Here is an 18,916-nt window from a genome sequence, read left to right as displayed (position 1 = left end):
ACAGATGGAGAGAATGATGCACACTCTGGTTTGGCCTCTCCTTAAAGGCATTTGTGGTGTTACACACACACACACACACACAAGTTGCACTGTCCCCTCAGGAAGCATAGTCAGTTTAGTGGGTTTATGTATAGCAAAATAATTGCCATAGAAATTTTTGAGTACATTCATTTGTCAGCTGTTATAAATTGAAAACAGTTGCATTATAGTGTTATTACAGTTTATCCAGTGTAATGTATTAGCAGAGCATCAAACTCATTGCGCAACACTTATCTGGATTCAGAATTAAGGTGAACTTTATATTTATTTACTATATTTGTAATTCGTACTATAGTGATGGGGGTGTTCACAATGCAGCAAGCAACAGTTGATTCAACTTGACCGTAAAGGGAGATTTAACATTTCCTCAGCTGTTTTAAAATATACACTATTTGAAACATTCAAAGATGGCATGATGCGCACACACATTTGCTTCTAACAGTATAAATATACCAGAGGGAGGACTTTATATTACCTCACAAGGTCGTTTAAAAGTGTTGAAACATGCAGTGTTGCAACATACCCTCCAGAGACACTATTTTCACCAAAGCGCCTTTAGTTGCTCCTGTGGGGTGCGAATAAAAAAAAAAACTGAGTTGAAGTACCTGTAGGCTAGAGATTTTGGAATTCTTAAACTCGGTTTGAGATGGCTGTGATGAGATGAAGGAAGGCAAGATGCTTTTAGAAGTCTATAGGACCTGTCACGTGGCATGTGCCTATGGCAGACTGGATTTAGCCAATCCCTAGACATCTATTTTTCTCTCTGTACCCACAGCTGTCACGCAGAATATCTTATCACGTCGGCTGAATGTGGGTGGGTTGTTCTGTCGCCTTTCTTTGCGTGCATGCGTGTCTGCCTATATGTGTGTTACCATGAGAAACATGGCTTGTGGTTAAAAGGGTAGTAAAATAATCACTCTGGCACTTGCTCAGACTCCCACACGTTGTTAAATGTCTCGCATCTCACCAAATCAAATACAAGACAAGCCTAATGACTCCCCAGTGCTACTCTTTATTAATGATAGTGTTAACTATAACTCTCTTAGGCACTTTGTGGATGACATATAATACATATTCCTACAGTTTGTGTCTCCCATTAAATGTGTGTAGTTCAACTCTTCATTGCTTTAAGTATAAAAGTCTCTGTTGACTGTTCAGCTTTTACTTCAAATTTTCATTACCTTTAGGTAATACCTCTCTTTAGAAATTTTTTTTTTCTATGAAATAAATTATCAAGGTAGGTGGATTTCAAGTCAAAGTAGCTGCTATCAGTTGCCATTGTGTGAAAATCAAACCACTGAGAAAGCAGTCTGTGAAGGGAATTGAAGGTCTGTTACGGCAGTTAGACCTACAGTATGTTAGCCCAGTAGTTTAGGACTTAGTTTGTGAGTTTAAAACTTAAGAAAATGTAATTATTACATTTTCTTTAATGCTTTAGAACATACAGATATATGCAGATTTAATTACATAAAAGTGTGACTATTACTTTACAATGTCTTTACAGTATAAACCACATCATTTTAGGGCCATATATACAGGATATGCTCAGCCTGGTACTCTGACAAGAAGACTGTTATATTGGTGAACAACCTGTAACTGACTTACAGTTACTGTATCATTAGGATTTCAGTGGATGTTGGAGTGAAAACAAATAGACTGGTTCCATAGCAGAACATAACTGATTTCTAATGCTTTAGCTGGGAAAGCAGTGAGTCGCTCCTCACACGGTTGATCAGTGGCTGAGGGTGCATTGTAGGGCATTTCGAGGTTAACGGAAGTAGAGTTAGAGGGCAGCATAAGATTGAGGAAGTTCCAGGCAGAGTGCAATGTCTGGTCAAGCTGATGAAAGCTCAAGTTGCCCATGCAAAAGCATGGGCTACTTCTTCTGCTAGAATGTTAAGATACAATTTATCCTGTGTAGTGTCATAACCCCACGAGTATGCACTCTACCTTCCAAGCACCACAGCAGCTGATTAATGTAGTAATATAATCAAATATGCCTTAACAGGAAAAAATAAAGGCTCGATAATCACAAAAAGCCAGATTTGGCTTTGTTCACTGATCATTTTTGTTTGCACGGCCCCCTTCACTGCACCACAGTAGTCACCTTCTGTATGACTAACCTGTGATGCCACATGACTATTTGAGGGTGTTTTTTCTTTTATTTCCAGATGTCTGTGTTGATATATTGATTGAGATCAGATTGATCAAGACAGATTTTTTTTTATGATTGGTTTCAGCTATTTAATCCTGAATAAGTCTTGAGAAACATAATAAAACAAAGAAAAGAAGCTCATTAAAAGTTACGTCTTGACTAATGGTTATCGTGTTTAGACATTTTCTTCAGTATCATACAGGAACTGATAGTAAGTAATGCAAATAATAAAGAAGCTTCCTCTGCTCAGTCTTCTTGGCAACATTACATAGTGATTGTTCATCTGTGAAGGAATGTAATCTCCAGTCTCCAGCACAGAACTGGGCACACTAAACACCCTCTCACCATCCTGACCTTCAAACCCTTAACTTTCCAGCCTGCTAACTAATGGGTACACTCCCTACAGTGGTAATAAATGTTGGCATTGAACATATATTAAACTGTGTGTGAATGTAATTTCTGAGGAGATGACTGGTTGGATCATGTTGTGCTTGCATTTTATGTTTAGTGTTTTTCTTGGCACCAGACAACAAAACATTCACAACTGTAGTGGGAATCACAGTGTATCCAGTAGCATTTTACTGAGTAAGTAGATGTCACCTACACACTGCAAGCTCATATTTTTTGTTTTCCGAGGCAAAGCATTGGGTTGAATCGTACAATTACCAGAACTGTTTTTCGCCCTCTGAGAGACGAGATTCAATGTTTAATTTAAAAGGATAGCAATCACAAAAGTAGTTGCAGTGTGAGTGGTCAAAGGAAAGCATAGGATTTGTGATCAGCAGTCGGTTCCAACCAATTACCTTTATCCTATTGAGATTTTTTTTTTTTCCCAGATGTTCTAGAATTTACATTCACAAACATTATTTTAGATATTTACCAATAGCTGAGTTTGTCTTGGTGTGAGAACAGTTTCATATCAGCTGTCCTTTGAAGTCTCACACAGTGACAGCAGAAGATGTGTGCTCAGTTGATATCTCATTCCCAAACCTGCTGCACTACTTTTAATAGTCAAGCTCAGGGATCTCGTTTATTAGGATTCAGCCCGCATCCTGACATGCTGTGAAGGAATAGATAAGAGTGGTGGGAACGTGGTCTGAGTTAAATAAATAAACAGATCATGCACCAAATAATTAACCTCTCAGGGTCTTTGACATGCTCTGAAAATTGCTGGAGGGATGGAGAGTTGGGGGGGCTGTGGATGAAATGGAGAAGTCTCAGAATGAGCTGGCCTCTCTTCCCTAGGACACTCCTATATAACACTAACAGTCAAACTGGACACGCTTGGACACACTTTCCCATGGAGCTCGGTGTAAAAGTGTGTCCAAACTTTTGACTGGTAATATATGGATGGATATGGTACATGGAAACTTTTCAGATGGTCTTTTATATTGTTGTCTTTCTTTGCTTTAATAATAATAGTAGTAGTAGTAGTAATACATTCTAACAGCTTGTTGTCATTAAAGCTGGTGTCATAGTTTTAAAGCTAGCCATTATATAGATTTTATCATACCTCACATCCTCTTCTTCTTTTGACAGACTTGCTGTCGCTGTCCATGGTGCTGGAGCTATAGGAGCTGTCCATGGTCCATGGACCATGGACAGCTCCTATAGCTCCAAGGACCGTAAAAACAGAAAATAAGCTTCCATTCATAAAATAAAAATATGTATATATCATGGTCTATAATTCATAGCTTACAAGTTGCAATATAAATTAGAATCTATTATTCTCTAAGCTATTACTTTATGTTGATCTTGTTTCAGCAATGCTATTATGCAGACAATGTTTGATGTATTCGTTTTGACCTTTTAAAAAAAAAACTGGGGTTCTACCAATTAATTAATGGAAAGGTGTAGATCTTTTTCAATGTTGCAAAGAGTAATCGTGACATGCAGATATTTAATTTATCTGTGCATCTGTGAGCACTTGAACTCGGGAGTATTACATGACAGAAATGTCATATTTACAACAGACCAGAGATTCAGTTCAGTGATTTAAGTGTCTTCCTGCATACATTTGCATCCTATTTAGGAAAAGTGGCTCATACTTGTGGACTCCATAAGGCACTTTATGTAGTTTTTGCAATGGCTACTTTATTTCCCATAGTAACACCTTTTTGCTAATTCTGCCCACACTGACTGAGATTTTGGCATGTGGTCCTATGGCTGCTCAGAGCTGTCTCTCTGCCAAATTGGCCGGACGGTCTTCTGATGCACTTCTGTATGCTGCACTCATGTTGTTTAAGTCTTAAGACCAGTAGACTTAGGAAATAACAAGCAAGTCTTAGTTATGTATTAGTCAAGTAACTGTGGATCCAAACGGATAATCCTAATAATAAGGAAAATGACCTTTATTTGGTAAAGTATGTTACACACACAGAGGCAGCCATCTGCAGTGCCAACTCACACCGATGGCTCTAACTGTTAGGGGCAACTTGGGGGTTCAGTGTCTTGGACTGCAGGCACCGAGATTCGAACCTGTGACTCTCTGGTTGGGAGACGACTGCTCATCCCACTGCATCACATGCAGTGTGTAGACATTGGGTAGTCTTAAGTGTGCACTAAAAATTTGTGGATGAGTAAAGCATGGTAATCATACGTTAATTGTCACTGGTGAATGCTGTAGGATAACAAATGAAAATAAATTAAAATGTGCTGTCATTTGACTTTTGCTTGTTTCCACATAGGAGCACTGCACATCCAATATTCACGTATTAAGAAGCATATTTTACCCATATACAGTTTTATGTATGTATGCACTTTATGTATGTAGCAAAGTATAAACATTGGATTGAGAATAAATTTTTACGAAATTGATTCATGAGCAAAATTCAGAAAAGTCAGTTTTTCCTCTGTTGATGATACTCACAAAAAAGAGCAAAGCATCATTGGTAATGCACAGTACAATGTTTAAAATAAGGTTTCTAACAAATTAACTAATGGACAGAACTGTACTGAACTTTAGTATATCATGAAAATGTAAAACGTACAAAAAAGTAGAATTGAATCATACACACCACATCGTTCGTTGAATCATATCCAGAGAAAAGAAATCACATTGTCCTGTCCCTAATAACTAACATCCTTGACAACAATTTTTTTTTTACATTTTCAGCAAGGTCATTCCGTCCTCCAAATGAAAAACGCCTTTAATGACACTGCTTTTCAAAGTCTGAATAGACCTCCCACACATAATTAGCCTACTGTCCTTGCATTTAATAGCATGTTTTGGAACTTCTACTCAAAACATAATCAGAAGAAGTGAGGAGTAAAATTAATTCTCCAAAGGCTTTAGTCTGTTTTTGAATGATTTTGATTAAAGAAGAAGAAAGTCAAGTTGAAAACAAATCAATTTTACTTGTTCAGCCAATCTTAGTCATTTGAAGTATAGTGTCTAATGATAGAAGCATAGGAGCAAAAAAGTAACAAACTATCAAACGTAATTATCTCCTAGAACTTATTTTACTATTATTCTACTGCCAGTTATGTTTTGTAGGAGCCACAGTTGCTGCCTAGGTTGTGTTCACTGCTAACATTTTCTTCCAGTTGGTATTTCAAGACTTTGGTGCCTTGATGTAAAACCTACTTACTCTAAAACCTACTTACTGTAAAACAGCCCTGGTCAATCTAGCAAATTCATTCTTGGTATGTGCTTGAGCCTTGTGATTTTCTTTACGGTTGACTTGCGTAGTGCAGCCCAGGGGAGCAACATGGACAGCTCCATTTTCACTGTGCTCCTCGGCCTCTTTCCTCCTAAACACTTTGATTAGTAAAGACAACATTAGTCCCCTCATGGGATGATTAACTTCTGAGGCAAGGGCATGTTGGTTTCTGTATTTCCTGAAAGTCATTAATGGTTTAAGGAAAGTGCATAGTCACTTCAGGGGACAACAGACCTGAGCTGTGTTTATATTGTCAGGATTTATTTATATAAGAATAAGAGGCCAATAAAAATTTAAGAGGTATTTAATAATCTTTATGCAACCCAAAGCTTATCTCCTCCTTCAAGTTGACAGTACAGGTCCCTATCAACAACTTATCAAATGTTTGCAATACATTTTGATCATGTACCTGTATGCCATGGCTCAGTAAAACCATTGCTCATTTCCACTTTAAGCTGAAGCGTTGGTGTGGACAGAGCCAAATACACACTGTGGGCAGTGATATGCTAATTACAGCCTCAGTGAGTACTGAATCATAGTCAAAATGACTGGAGATCCAACTGAAGCAAAAAGATCAGCCCTAAAGCTTTAGGCTTCAGTTTTCAGTTTTGTTGTGACCTGAAATTCCATTTTGTATGATCAACTTTATTTAGTCATCTTAAATTGACAAGAACAAAAAAAACATGCACTCAAATTTCAGTTGTTTTACCCTTTAGTGACGAGAAATAAATCCCTGCTGTTGAAAGGTCACCTAACCCCACATTTTTCTGCTATAGCTCAAGATGCTCATTCAGAAGCTTTAGATGATGGTAGGATGATGTCTTTGAAAGACAAGGAGTAACATGACAGAGAGGGCTATACCAGTACTGTACTGATTATCTTAAGATAAAAGTAATGTTAACCTAGTTAGCAAGTCTTCCAAAAAGCAGCTTACAGATGTCTGTGACTGTCTTGTCATGTCCAATACCTTGCACGCTGTAGCAATAATGTCATACTGCTTCACTTAACCTTATACATGCTATGTTTGATGACAAGTCTGGCAGCTCTGTTTATCTAATTAGCATAATGAAATCCAATGGCAATAACAGAAGGTCCATGATTAGATTTCATTATCTCTGTCAGATACTGTAGGGGTTGAACCCAAATATAGGACTCCTTGTAACAACTGAACAGCACTGAGTGCAGAACGATGCCAAAGCAGATCCTGATTCCATTAAACATTTGAATTATGGTCTCAATCACCAGTAAACTGTAACCGAATATTTTGTGGGCCATACCCCAAATCACAAAAAAATTCATTAAAATTCATTCATGATGTTTTGAGTTTATGCTGTTAACAAACAAGCAAACAGTGAAAACATAATCCCCTTGTCAGAGGTAATAATTACTACTACTACTGTACATTTTATGGGGTCAGTTTGGGTTGTAAAAAAAAAACTGAGATGCAAAACTGACAAGGAAATGGCAAGGGCAACATCCATGATCCAGGCAGTGGTCGTAATCCACAAGAAAACCGGCCACAGTCCAACAGAGTAATGGTAATTCAAATGGCAAGACATAATACATAGACAGGAAGTGGCATGAAAAGACAAACCAAGGTCAGTAACAAAGGGTGATAAACTATGAACGCTGGAAAATCACTAGTGATAACTAAGTGCACAAGCTGGCACAGTGTGCCTGTCTGATTGGGGCTGATATACCAGTATCTTGGCAAGTGCACCAACATGAGGGGGAGGGGTGTCTGAGAAAGAGTTGGTCAGGTCACCAGGAACCAAGCCCTAAGGAACAGCACTAGGATACGAAGCAAATTTGGCATAGTGCCCTAAGCGTGTTACTACAACTTAACTGTATTAAAATGCATCTTAATTTTATCTAACATTGTAACCCACACAATGTTGTTACAGTACAACACAAGATCAGAGATGCTAGATGAATAATGAAGTAGAACAGACCAAATGCTCTTAGAAGAAAACCCAAAGTTCTGGCTATTTTGAAGTGCCATTACTCAGCATAACAAGCTGCCCCTTTGTGGCTCAACTGCTGATTTGTCAAAATTGCTTCATGTAGCCAAGGCCCCAAGTGACTCCCCACTGTCAAGCCAACGCCTGTACCTTCAACCTTTGCAAAGTGCAAATGGGAATGTAAGAGCTCAAGGCTCAACAGCTTTGTTGCCAAGGAAACTTCAATGGAAATTCTGCTCCCAGTTGTCCATACAGTAGGGGCACAGAGCCTTACTTCAGAGCCTCACAATCCTGCCACTGACAGAAGTATGGAGAAATAAATGGGGACTACCAACAATGTCCCCTGAATGCTTGTGTCCAATTGAAAGTGGCTTTCATGTTGAGTGTGGCAGCAATGGACCAGGGGCAATAAAAGGGCTGTCTTGCTGGTTTATCACTCAGTCCTACAGTGCAGTGGATTTTCTGTATTTTCCAACTCTATATAATATTAGCATAGATTAAAATAAAGCAATGGGGCACCAGCAACTGCACTTTTGTTCATGTAGACCACTGTAAAAATCCCATGGTTCAAGATGCACAGTTTATTTCATAGGTAATGGTTGCCAATTATTCTAGGAATGTTATCTCATGAACATAACACAATGTTTGACTTGGAGATAAAAAGTTATCGTGTAATTGCTTAATTATCTCAAGCTCCTCAGTTATAGTTTTTAAAGCCAGTTATCCTGAGATAAGCATTTCATTATAGTGTTATCTAAGACAAACACTGTGTTGTTGTGAGGAGGAGATTTAAAAAAAAAAATTACAAATACAGTAATTATTTGTGATCATAACGTACTTAACAGAACTTGACTGATGATGGCAAAGGAATGAAATCAATAAGCTATCACTGTCACTGTTCCAAAAACATGTCAGGACACTCATGTGATCATGAAAAGGCAGTTCCATATCTCGAACTACTGTGATAATTGCAGTAAAGTATGGACAAACAGGAGATCTGATTAGAGAAGCTTGACACAGTTGATATCAACAAAACAGGGTTCAAATTGTGCTTCTTTTGGCATGGCAGAATACATTTTTAGAAAACTCATACAGCACTTCCACACCTGATAGAGATTTTGTATAATCTTGCAGTGTCTAGGAACCAGGTTCATTTTCTCCTTCACATGTCAAGTAGGTTGAAGAGCAGTATCGATGTAAACCCCGACAGCGAGGCCTATAATGATGACAGCTCAGTGTTTGGAATTTTTTTTCACTAGCCAGATTTCTCATTACCCTGGACTTCACCTCTTTCCAACTAAGTGACAGTGTCTTGCTCCCTTAATTTTGACATGGGTTCAGCATCACTTGATGTTATTGGGGCTCAAGGAAGGCCAGTGATGGTGCGACTCTCTCTTGATACATTCATTAAGGCCTACTCCACACGTTATGCCAGTATTTTTTTAAAATGGAGTTTTCAAGAGTACGCCAAGCCACCAGCAGGCGATATAACCTTAGCCATACAGTCACGTTGGTCAGTCAGGAAAAGGTTATTACTACTTCCTTTGGTGTTGGGGTTTCTGGAATAAATGAATGTTGCTAAGTGTAGCCGTGACCTCTTAGCGCATTCTGATGCCTCTGTTCATAGTTCGCAAGTAACTTCCTATGTAAGTGTAAACCTGGTTAGCAATATTACTACCATCAATAATTTGGCTACATCCTCCATTGCACAATACGGTGCAATACATCAATATTACCGTGGAGAAAGTTTTCCAAAACCTTTGTTTTTAGTGACCTAAATTGCATTTTTTGTGGGCCAAAGACCAAAATGCAGAGAAAAAGGTACTTTTTTTAAAAATACCTGTGTGCGTGTGCACAAGGCCTAAGGGTCCCAACAGTCTTTGCAGATTAATGTTGCCCTAAGTAGAGAAGTTTTACCTTTGTGCCTTTTGTTGAGCACTATTTCAACTGAAACAAACAAATCACTGGGCAAAAGAAATATCTGCCCACAGGCAAGTGTGTTTGCATGTGTTTGTTTGGTAAGTGTAAGAAGAAAGGGGGAGAGGGTTGTTGGGGAAGGCACGGCTCGGGGGAAGTTGACATGACTGAAGACAAGCACTTACAGTACAACTGACTTTGTTTTCTCCAGCAAGACAGTGTTTCAGGCTGCCTCCTCTCTGCTAGCCACAGGTAGAGTGCTTGGAGGGGAAAACAGGAGAATATAGGATTACAGTTGTGTAAGCAAAAAATTGAAGGTCATATCTGAGTTTATGGAACAGTTTTCACTGAGTTTCAGTGTAACTGTCTGTAGGAGAACTTAAGTTGTTTTTAAGTGGTTGTGGCAGGAACAGCTGACGAGCTCCTTTAATTTGTGAATGTTAGAAGGAAGAGTGAAATTCCCTTGATTCTATCCAATTTTGCGCCTCTGTCTGCAGAACTACATTCAAAAAGCTTCCACTTCCAGGTGGCTCGTTCTTTCTCAGAAAACCCCCCAAAAAATAAAAAGCTAATGTATGTAAGGGTTGTGAATGTTGTATCAAAAGTTTGCAGAAATGATTTGTTGTGGAGTTGCACAGTAAACATGCCAGATGTCAGCTTAAGGTCTGTTTGTGCTATAACATCAAACGAGAAGATGCGTTGCGGAGTAGGCAGTAAAAAAGAAGTTGCAGTTCAGTGAAATCCTATACATTAACCCTTCAACAAATATTAAGATAGGGCATGAACTTGTTTTTGTTGTTTTTCTGAGAGGGAAATCATTTTTTGAAATGTCTTTTACAATCATGGGAATAAATCGATTTAAAGACAGTTAACATGTACAAATATGAAAACGCCTGCATATAGTGAACAGTATACTGATTAGTCAGCAGACCCACTGAGAAACTGCAGTTACCATCTAATGAGTCTGGGCTTACTGGCTGAACGTTGGCTCAGTTCGGCAGCTCAGTGTTTGTTCTGTAAAAACCGGTTTGTCCAGAGCCTGCTGCGTTTAGTTTGGCCTCCGGTGCAAAAGCCAGAGACGCTCAGTTCGCTGTGACGAGAAATCAGAAAATAAATGTTAGGCATTTTTGCATGAAATACACTTGAACAACACTGTACAGGAATAATTACTCAGCTAGCGAACCATTGGGCTGCTGGTGGGACCAGTGGGCGTGCAGCCTCAGCCCAACCTGGCGGCTTAATGATTGACAGGAGCTGCTGGTTCAGGTGATTGCCCAACATGACCGAGTTCCTCTGTCACAGTCGGGCCTGGCAGTCTGGCCATCAGCCTCTAGCAGCTGCTCACTTACAAACAACGTGCAATTCATGTAGATTTTATTAATTTTAGAAATGTGACCCAGAAGACTTGTAGGAGTGTGTCGCACAGTGAGAGGCCGTGCAGGACTCACCCTCTATTTTAGTCTGGTGAGTCCTGGTTTTTATCAGCTCCTCATGTTTCAGTGTTTTAACCTGCCACGTTTGCACACAAAGCCACTGAAGAAGAACCACACTGGTCGTGTTGTTGGGGTTTTCACCGGGTGTGGATTTGGGACGTGTCTGCATGCAGGTATTTAATGTCTGAATGGATGTTTGTGATCAATAAAGTCGGATATTTTAACTTGTTTAAAAAAAAAATAAAAAAAAAAAAGCAGCATGGTGGCACAGCGAGAAGGTTCCGGGTTCGGGCCCCACCTGGGACCTTTCTGTGTGGAGTTTGCATGTTCTCCCCGTGCTTGCGTGGGTTCTCTCCGGGTACTCCGGCTTCCTCCCACAGTCTAAAGACATGCAGCTTAGGTTGATTGGTGTCTCTAAATTGCCCATAGGAGTGTGTGTGTGTGGTTGTTCATCTATGTGTTAGCCCTGCGATGGATTGGCGACCTGTCCAGGGTGTACCCTGCCTTCGCCCGATTGCCGAACGGGATTGGATTCAGTCTTCGATGAACATAACCAAGTAGTTTAAGTAACATAAAATGAATCTGAACCTATCCAGCAGATCACCAAACACTTTATCAATACATGTTTTGAAAGGCAATGACAGTGTCATATTAACATTTGTGTTATCAGATGAGAAAGGTCTGAACCCATTTTACCTATTTACTGGCATTTGAATGCTTTTTTTTAACACTTGATGCTTTAGTGTTGCCTGTTTTGCAAATTACAAACATTCATTCTGTTTGTGCATTCCCTTTAATGGTTCCTTTGCCTTGCTCCTGTGCTTGGCGTGCTCTTCTTCTGGGCACTCTCTGTAGGCATTCACATTTCTGGTGATATGCTTGCTCACCTTCACCAGCTGTTTTGCAAGGCTGACTGAGATAGCACATTAACGGGGGCCCCTTTTTCTAATTATGGTTTCTATTTACAGTATAATTACAGTAATATTTTGCTACTATAATGCAGTGAACTGGGAGATAAGCCTGTGGATATCAAGCTGTAGAGGGGATCACTAGTTCACTATTTGGAAAACCTAATGGTGTTTTGTGCAGTGGAGGCTTTTTAAACAGCATTTAAAAGGTAATCATATCAAGGATTTGCCCAAAAAGGCATCTGGCGAGACAATTTTTTTATAGAGGCCAATGCACAGCTTGTCTCTAATCTGAAAATGAAATTTTACTTTCAGCAGTCTGTTATCTAGTCTGACTGTGCATCAATGATCTTGTCCTCATTCCAAATGAAATTGTTTTCTCATGCTTGTGATATCAGTAATCTTGTGTATTAAATTGTAAGTGAAAACAAAAAAACAAGACAAAGAGAGTGACTCAGCTTAAAGAACATCCTGGCAGATGTTACATTGAAGGGACAAGGATGCTATGCAACTGCTACTACTGTATTCGTATTTATTTAACTAGTTAGTAAAGGAAATGATAAAAGCTAATGTGATATGAGACTGAACAAGTAACACAATTTGGAGTCACTGCACAGAAACCTCAGAATTCCATGAGAGGGATTGGATAGATAGTCTTGTCTAGGTCTCCCCTGAAAAAAAGATCTTTACCTCTGGTAAAACAAAGGATAAATAAATACTGAGAACAGATGTAAATGCACTTTTTGGTTGAGCATTGACTGACAGGCCTGACACAATCCTTACTGAGAACAGATGTAAATGCACTTTTTTGTTGAGCATTGACTGACAGGCCGGACAGAATCCTATATCTATTGCCGTAAAAGTCTACTATATAATCCTCTTGTCATGAAAATGAACCTTTGTGACTTTTAACTAACAGCAACGTGTCTTTCCAAAAACAATGTCTCTGTTGCTCTGGATACCCCACACTGTCAATAGCTTTTTTCATTGAACTACCTTTTATTAAAGGTACTGTATAACAGTACTTCTTGAAGATGGTATGGAGATCAAAAACCAGTGTTTCTAAATCTCTGCAGAGTCTCAAATGCATAAGGCGTACAGTCATTTCACTAACAACAGCACACGTCTTGGGTATCGCAAAACTCTGAACTTTGCTTTCATTTACATATTCTTCCACCCCTTGCGTTCAAGACTGCATTTTTCGACCTGTAATTTCAAGGTTGGACTGTCTAGAGAGACACGTGCCATAAAAGTCAATTAAAAAGCACTACACAGTGTTTCAGTGAAGGAATAAATCTCATATGTCGCGACAAGCACTAATGAACAATCAACCATAGAGCTACTCTTAGATTTCTAATGGTGTGGAGCCACTGATGCAGATCTGTTGGTACATGGTGGATTTTTGGATCTTAATGGATGTCAGGGACTGGCTCTTTACTCTACAAAATCAGTTACAAGTGCTTGTCAACAGAAAATCAGAAATTAAATTCAGCTAATATAGCTTTATATAAAGATACAATGAGCAAATTATCAGAGTACAGTAAGAGGCAGAATGAGAAACGAAGAGAGTGCATCAAGCCAAGTGGCAAAACAATTGCCTTATTACCTTTTCGTACAAATAAATGGCAAGGAAGATGATCCTAACAGTAGCTATCAAGATACTGCATTGTGCTTTAGTTTCAACTCTGAAACTTGAGTAGCATGGGCATCCCATTGCTGTGATTTTAGTGTCAACCTGGTGAATTCTAGTCTAATACTTGCAGGTCTTTTCAGCCCTGGTTTGGTCCACCAGCTCATTAGAAAAGCATGCGACTCTTTTGTTTGTCTCTTCACCAGCCTTCTGCTCTCTGCCATTTGTCACACATAATGTAAAGCCAAATGTACTGATGGGAGTTTGAAAAAGAAAACTAAGCTTCTAATGTACAGAAGCCTTCAGCTACTGTAACACCTAAGGCTTATTGCTATGTATGGCCCCAAGTATTAACAGCAAAAAAGACCTTTGGCTTAATGCATACACCTTGGGCTGGAAGGCACAGACTTTTATCTGCCCAAAATAATGTGAAGCCATTCCTTCCACAAGTATTTTTGTATAATCAGCCAGAGAGCCGCCTTACAGCTCTTTTCATGGAAATTGCTTTCATTAATGATACACAGAATTTTTCAGAAAGCAGCTTTCTACCTCTGAAAGCAGTAAAAACACTGCAGAAAGACTGAGATTGTGAGATGCCAGGCTTAGGTTCTGTCCCTGATTATTCAAAAGGCAGATAAAGCAAATGCACAATTACAAACAAGAGAAAAAGCATCCTGTTCAACAAATCGCTTAGCCTCGTGCTGTGGAGACTTACTTTTCATGTGCCAATAAAAAAAGGGGAAAAAATATGTGGTGAGATCATCAGACTTGTTTGTTCCAAAACTGAAGAAAGTTCCACTTTATTTCTATAATAATCCCAAATCATTTGGGTGATAATGAACAGGGAAAGCATTTTTAAAATGTATCAGAAAATAATGTTAAGAGTGAATGACTGCAAAATGGGACGAGAGTACTTTTTATTAACCAACTTCTTACTTTTATTTAGAGCAGAAATCAAAGCTGGACTCTTGAATAAATTAGAAAATGCAGGGAAATGGATTTGATAAGTGAGTCAAAGCATTGTGGAGTTGTCTGCTCATGTTTGTAATGAAGTAAGCAAGGTGGCCTTGATTGAAATAGGAGCTCGGGAAATGACAGCTTCAGCGAATCACACGGCATCAACCCTGAACCAATTTGCTCTAGAGGAAAATTGACAGTTGCCAAAGTGGCCATTATTCTCAAGCAATCAGGCTTTTTAAAAGTGCTGAGACCAGGTGAAAATTACCACTTATTCAGAGCAATGGTCCTGCAACTATATGGGACAACACTGCTGCACAGATCGCACCTCGTCTCTCTCAGTAGTGTTATTAAAACACAGATGTGGACATAAGCAAACAATTGTTTATCAAATTTAATGGTGGCACAGATTTTCAATTTAGCTAATAAATTGAAAATGTTTTCTTTCCATGCAGATTAACAGTCCTCTGTGGCATGAAAAGCTTTGCATTTATTGACTAGACATGGTCAGCCACTTTGTAATTTAGTCATAAACAATTGAGTTTCTTATTGTTTGTCTGACATTTTCTGCATTAGCCCTCAAGGACAGAAATTCCCAAATCTCAATCTCTCCAGTTTGACATTTTTGTTGGCATCTTTGTATGAATGACCCTGCTTCATCATCATCGGATATTTGTATTTTTCTGGTTTTGTGCCAGTCACATGATAGTGTCATCAACATGTCCACTAGCTGGGTGTGAATAAACTGTAAGACACTCTATTCACACATAGGTTCACTCGGACATAACGCTGACTTGGTACTAAGTTGCTGGCAGGGTAAAGTCCACTCGGTGTCTGGGCCAACTACTGTAACTCGGACATTTGCTATTGCACATACAGCTCCCCTGCATGATGTCTTGATAATATCAGGGTTGCAGTGCATGTCTGAGAAGGAGCTTATGATCTCAGCCCCCAGATTCTCCCACTGTGATGGAAAGAGCAATTCTACATTAAGTATTGTATTCTAATTGCATCTGATTAATGACAGTGTCAGCACAGATGAAACAGGACTCCAACAATTAACCAATTAACCAGCAGTTAAGCGTACTGATATAGGCAATAATGATATAAGGGTTGACAGTAGGCTAAAGTGAAGGTACTAGACACTAATGAGATGAGCTCATGCAGAGAAATTCAATATCCTAAGTGCCACATTACACTACAGTGAAGTCTGGGACCTGGAGTCTCTGCCTTTTAACTATTTTTGAACCACTATGTGTTAAATGTTATGTTGTTGTCTTACTAACCTTTCTGCTTGTGTGTTTAAGGCTTTGTTTAAGGCTAATGTTACAAGATGTTTAAGTTACAAGTTGAAAATGGATAAATATTTGGTGTGATCAAGCCCTTTAAACTCCCTTCACCTGTTTACCACAGTGGAGAATAAAGTTATTATTGAAATAGTAAAGAAATTGTTTGACATTTAGATCTTGTATAGGAGCCCAAATTTGTGCTCATTACGGTTACCATAAACTTAACACACTTTTTCCCTTCAGCAGTATTGTAAAGCATGACCAGGTAAAATCATCAAAACCCCTGATATGCCTATAATCTAGATGGGTGTGAAGTCTGTTTAATCAAACCTTCACTACAGGCCTAAAATATATTTCACATTCTTCACTTGACTGGTTTACACAACCACACCTTCAACCACAAGTGTCCTTACACATTTCTTACATGTCTGCCCCTTGTTCTCTCTACCATCCCAGCTGGTTTCACTGTCAGTTGAAGAGAGACAGTGACTACAGTGGCATTGCTGGGTATTTTTAGGTGTGTTGACCGAAATCTAGGGCCACTGCACTGTATGCCTCAAGAGGCTGCAGCTCCTGTTTTCTACAGCAGCTGCCATGCACCTTCCCACCACAGAGGAAAACTAGCTGTGTGTGTAGGCAGCGACATCATGACAGCACTCCAGGGACGGACAGTGGGACTGTGTGACCTACTGGCTTGGCTAGCCAATTAGCACACAGCAATTGACCTAGGAAATCTGGTCAGAGAGACAGAAAAAAGACAACTTGCAAGAGCTGTCAATTAGCACTAAAGGCCTGGATGTTAGCGTATGTCCTGTGTGTTCTGGAGCACGTTTTTGAGCACTCTGTTTTCCACCCGGAGTTACCACACCACTGATTCTTAATTTTCCTGTCTTTTCTCCTTATCTCTTTGCCCCTTTGCCCTTTGTTTGTTGTCATATTTTCTTCAAAATGATTTATCTCTCCTCCTACGTATAGATTGGATGTCACCCTTTTTTTTTGTCAGTCCAACCAACTCTCCTCATTCTTTTCCTCCCTTGCCCATCTCAACATGAGGAGGCCAGCCTTCACTGTGTGAGGCTTCATTAGGTCTGCCTGGACAGCTCTCACTTTGGTAATGCGATTCCATTATTGCACCAAAGTGAGAAATCCCAGCAGCATTTCATCTCTCTTCTATCTTATCTGCGCCAAGCCTCCCTCCCTGCCCCCATGCCTGCTTCATATGCTGTGACTCAGCATGTGTTTACTGCAGAAGCTGCATTTGCAACTTTATGACAAACAGTAATCCTATATTCAAATGCATACAGTGCACAAAGCTCTTCTAGCCTCTGTTTGCATCGCATGGTCTTTCTGCGCCTCTGCTACTAAACCTAGTGTTTCAAAAAGCACTCTTGGTTCTCTTTTACAGATGTGCAAGTCTGCAAAGTTTTTTTTTTGCTCTCTCTCTTCCATTATCAATATGCATAAATGTGCAAGAGGAGGCACTTTAGCCAGAGGCATTTGCAGCGCATTTCCTGAGGCTTGTCTTTTTTGTTTGTGACACTTAATGATGCTTAATCAATTAGAAAACATTTTTAATGTCCAAAGCACTCTGATGACAGAAAGGGCTTTTAAATTTGTATATTTCCTGGGCACTCTCCTCAGGAGGGGAGATGTTCACAGGGTGAGGCCTTACATTAAGTATTCTTATTTAGCATCTGGGTTTTTACAGAGTTTTCACTTGTTGTTTTCAGTTATTAAAACGAGCTGCCAAGTTGTCAAGTCCTAGCTAAAGTTAAATAAATAAAATTGGTGTTTTCCAAAAGTACCTTCCATATGACATTTATAAAAACAATTATGATTTTACTTTCTGGTTTGCCCCGTAATAAAATCACTTGGATGAACAACCTCTGACCTATGGGTTGTTGTGTTAAGAAAGCTATGGTCACCTTTTTATATGATCATACTTTAAAAGGTCGCTTGTCCAGATAATGATGCTGGTTTTATTGGTGAGGACAGTCTTAGTCTATTAGGTGCCCTTTCACCCTACTGGCTGCTCATTGATGCTTTTACTTTGGAGTCGGAGAGCTCTTCTGATTAATCACTTAAGAAAACTCCCTTCTCGCTAATAACTAATTATATTGTGCATACTGACCGGCCAACGTGATCTCGGCTCAAGGCACAAGTTAAATCAATGCTCCCACTGTTAATTTATCTCTCTCCTGACAACCCAGTAGGCTCTTCTGAGTCAGCTGGCTAATGAGGACTTCCTAAAGGTTAAGTAAATAGAGGACTGGGAGGGTGAGGGCACACCAGTAGCTAAGTAGTCTGCTCTAACTGTTCCAAGATGGCAGAAGGATTTTGTTTAGTGATTAATTTTTTTTTTTTTTATCACCATGCTGCCAGATTTAACCATTTACATTGGCTGTAATTGTTTCAGTGTTGGTAAATATTTGTGTTTTTGCATTTTGAGTGTTAATTCCAATTACAGTGTACTGTTTTTGAGTGCACTGTAGTTATATTTTGGTAAAGGCCAAGCATTCTCACTTTTTAGAAACACACACACAAATAAAATAACAAATCCACACAAATGCTTGAAAATTGAAAGCAGTATATTGACACAATCAACCCAATCAGCTCTATTTGTGCATTCTCCTCCAAGTAGTGTTGGATAAATTTACTGCTCACTTGGCCTTGGCAGGTTATTGTTTTGTGGTTCAGGCGAAACAATCTTCTCTCTTTTCTTTGACTTACAAATTTGAATGAAGTTGTATCTCAAGAACAAGTGGAGAGAAGTTTTCAACTGAAATGATCTTATACTAGAATTTGAATAGCATGAGTGTGTGAATGATATGAAGTGTATTAAGCAGGGCACCCTGCTTACTTTCTCATGAATAAATAACAAATGAGCATGAATCGGTAGATGGAGACATCAACTCTATTACCATTCTGTTGCCACCATCCAATACAGTATGTGGGGAGCAGGAAT

The 18,916-nt window shown here is 39.2% G+C and overlaps 1 protein-coding gene across 4 annotated transcripts in view; it reads left to right on the top strand.

Annotated features, from left to right (window-relative positions):
* The window catches only part of cadm1a (cell adhesion molecule 1a), a 340,724-nt gene that overhangs the window by 118,439 nt on the left and 203,369 nt on the right, over positions 1-18,916 (top strand). For 2 of the 4 annotated variants that reach the window (XM_020598430.1, XM_020598431.1), the window contains exon 1: positions 10,685-11,340. The exons of the other annotated variants lie outside the window; for them this stretch is intronic. In XM_020598430.1, the coding sequence (XP_020454086.1) occupies positions 11,226-11,340 (115 nt within the window). In that variant the 5' untranslated portion in view covers positions 10,685-11,225. Of the gene's footprint in view, positions 1-10,684; positions 11,341-18,916 lie in introns of those variants that run through there. 4 annotated transcript variants of the gene reach the window in all.

This window comes from Monopterus albus, unplaced genomic scaffold, assembly GCF_001952655.1.
Source record: "Monopterus albus unplaced genomic scaffold, M_albus_1.0 scaffold38.1, whole genome shotgun sequence".
NCBI lineage: Eukaryota > Metazoa > Chordata > Actinopteri > Synbranchiformes > Synbranchidae > Monopterus > Monopterus albus.
The sequence above is the reverse complement of the archived record's forward strand: the minus strand, read 5'-3'. Positions and strand labels throughout refer to the sequence as shown.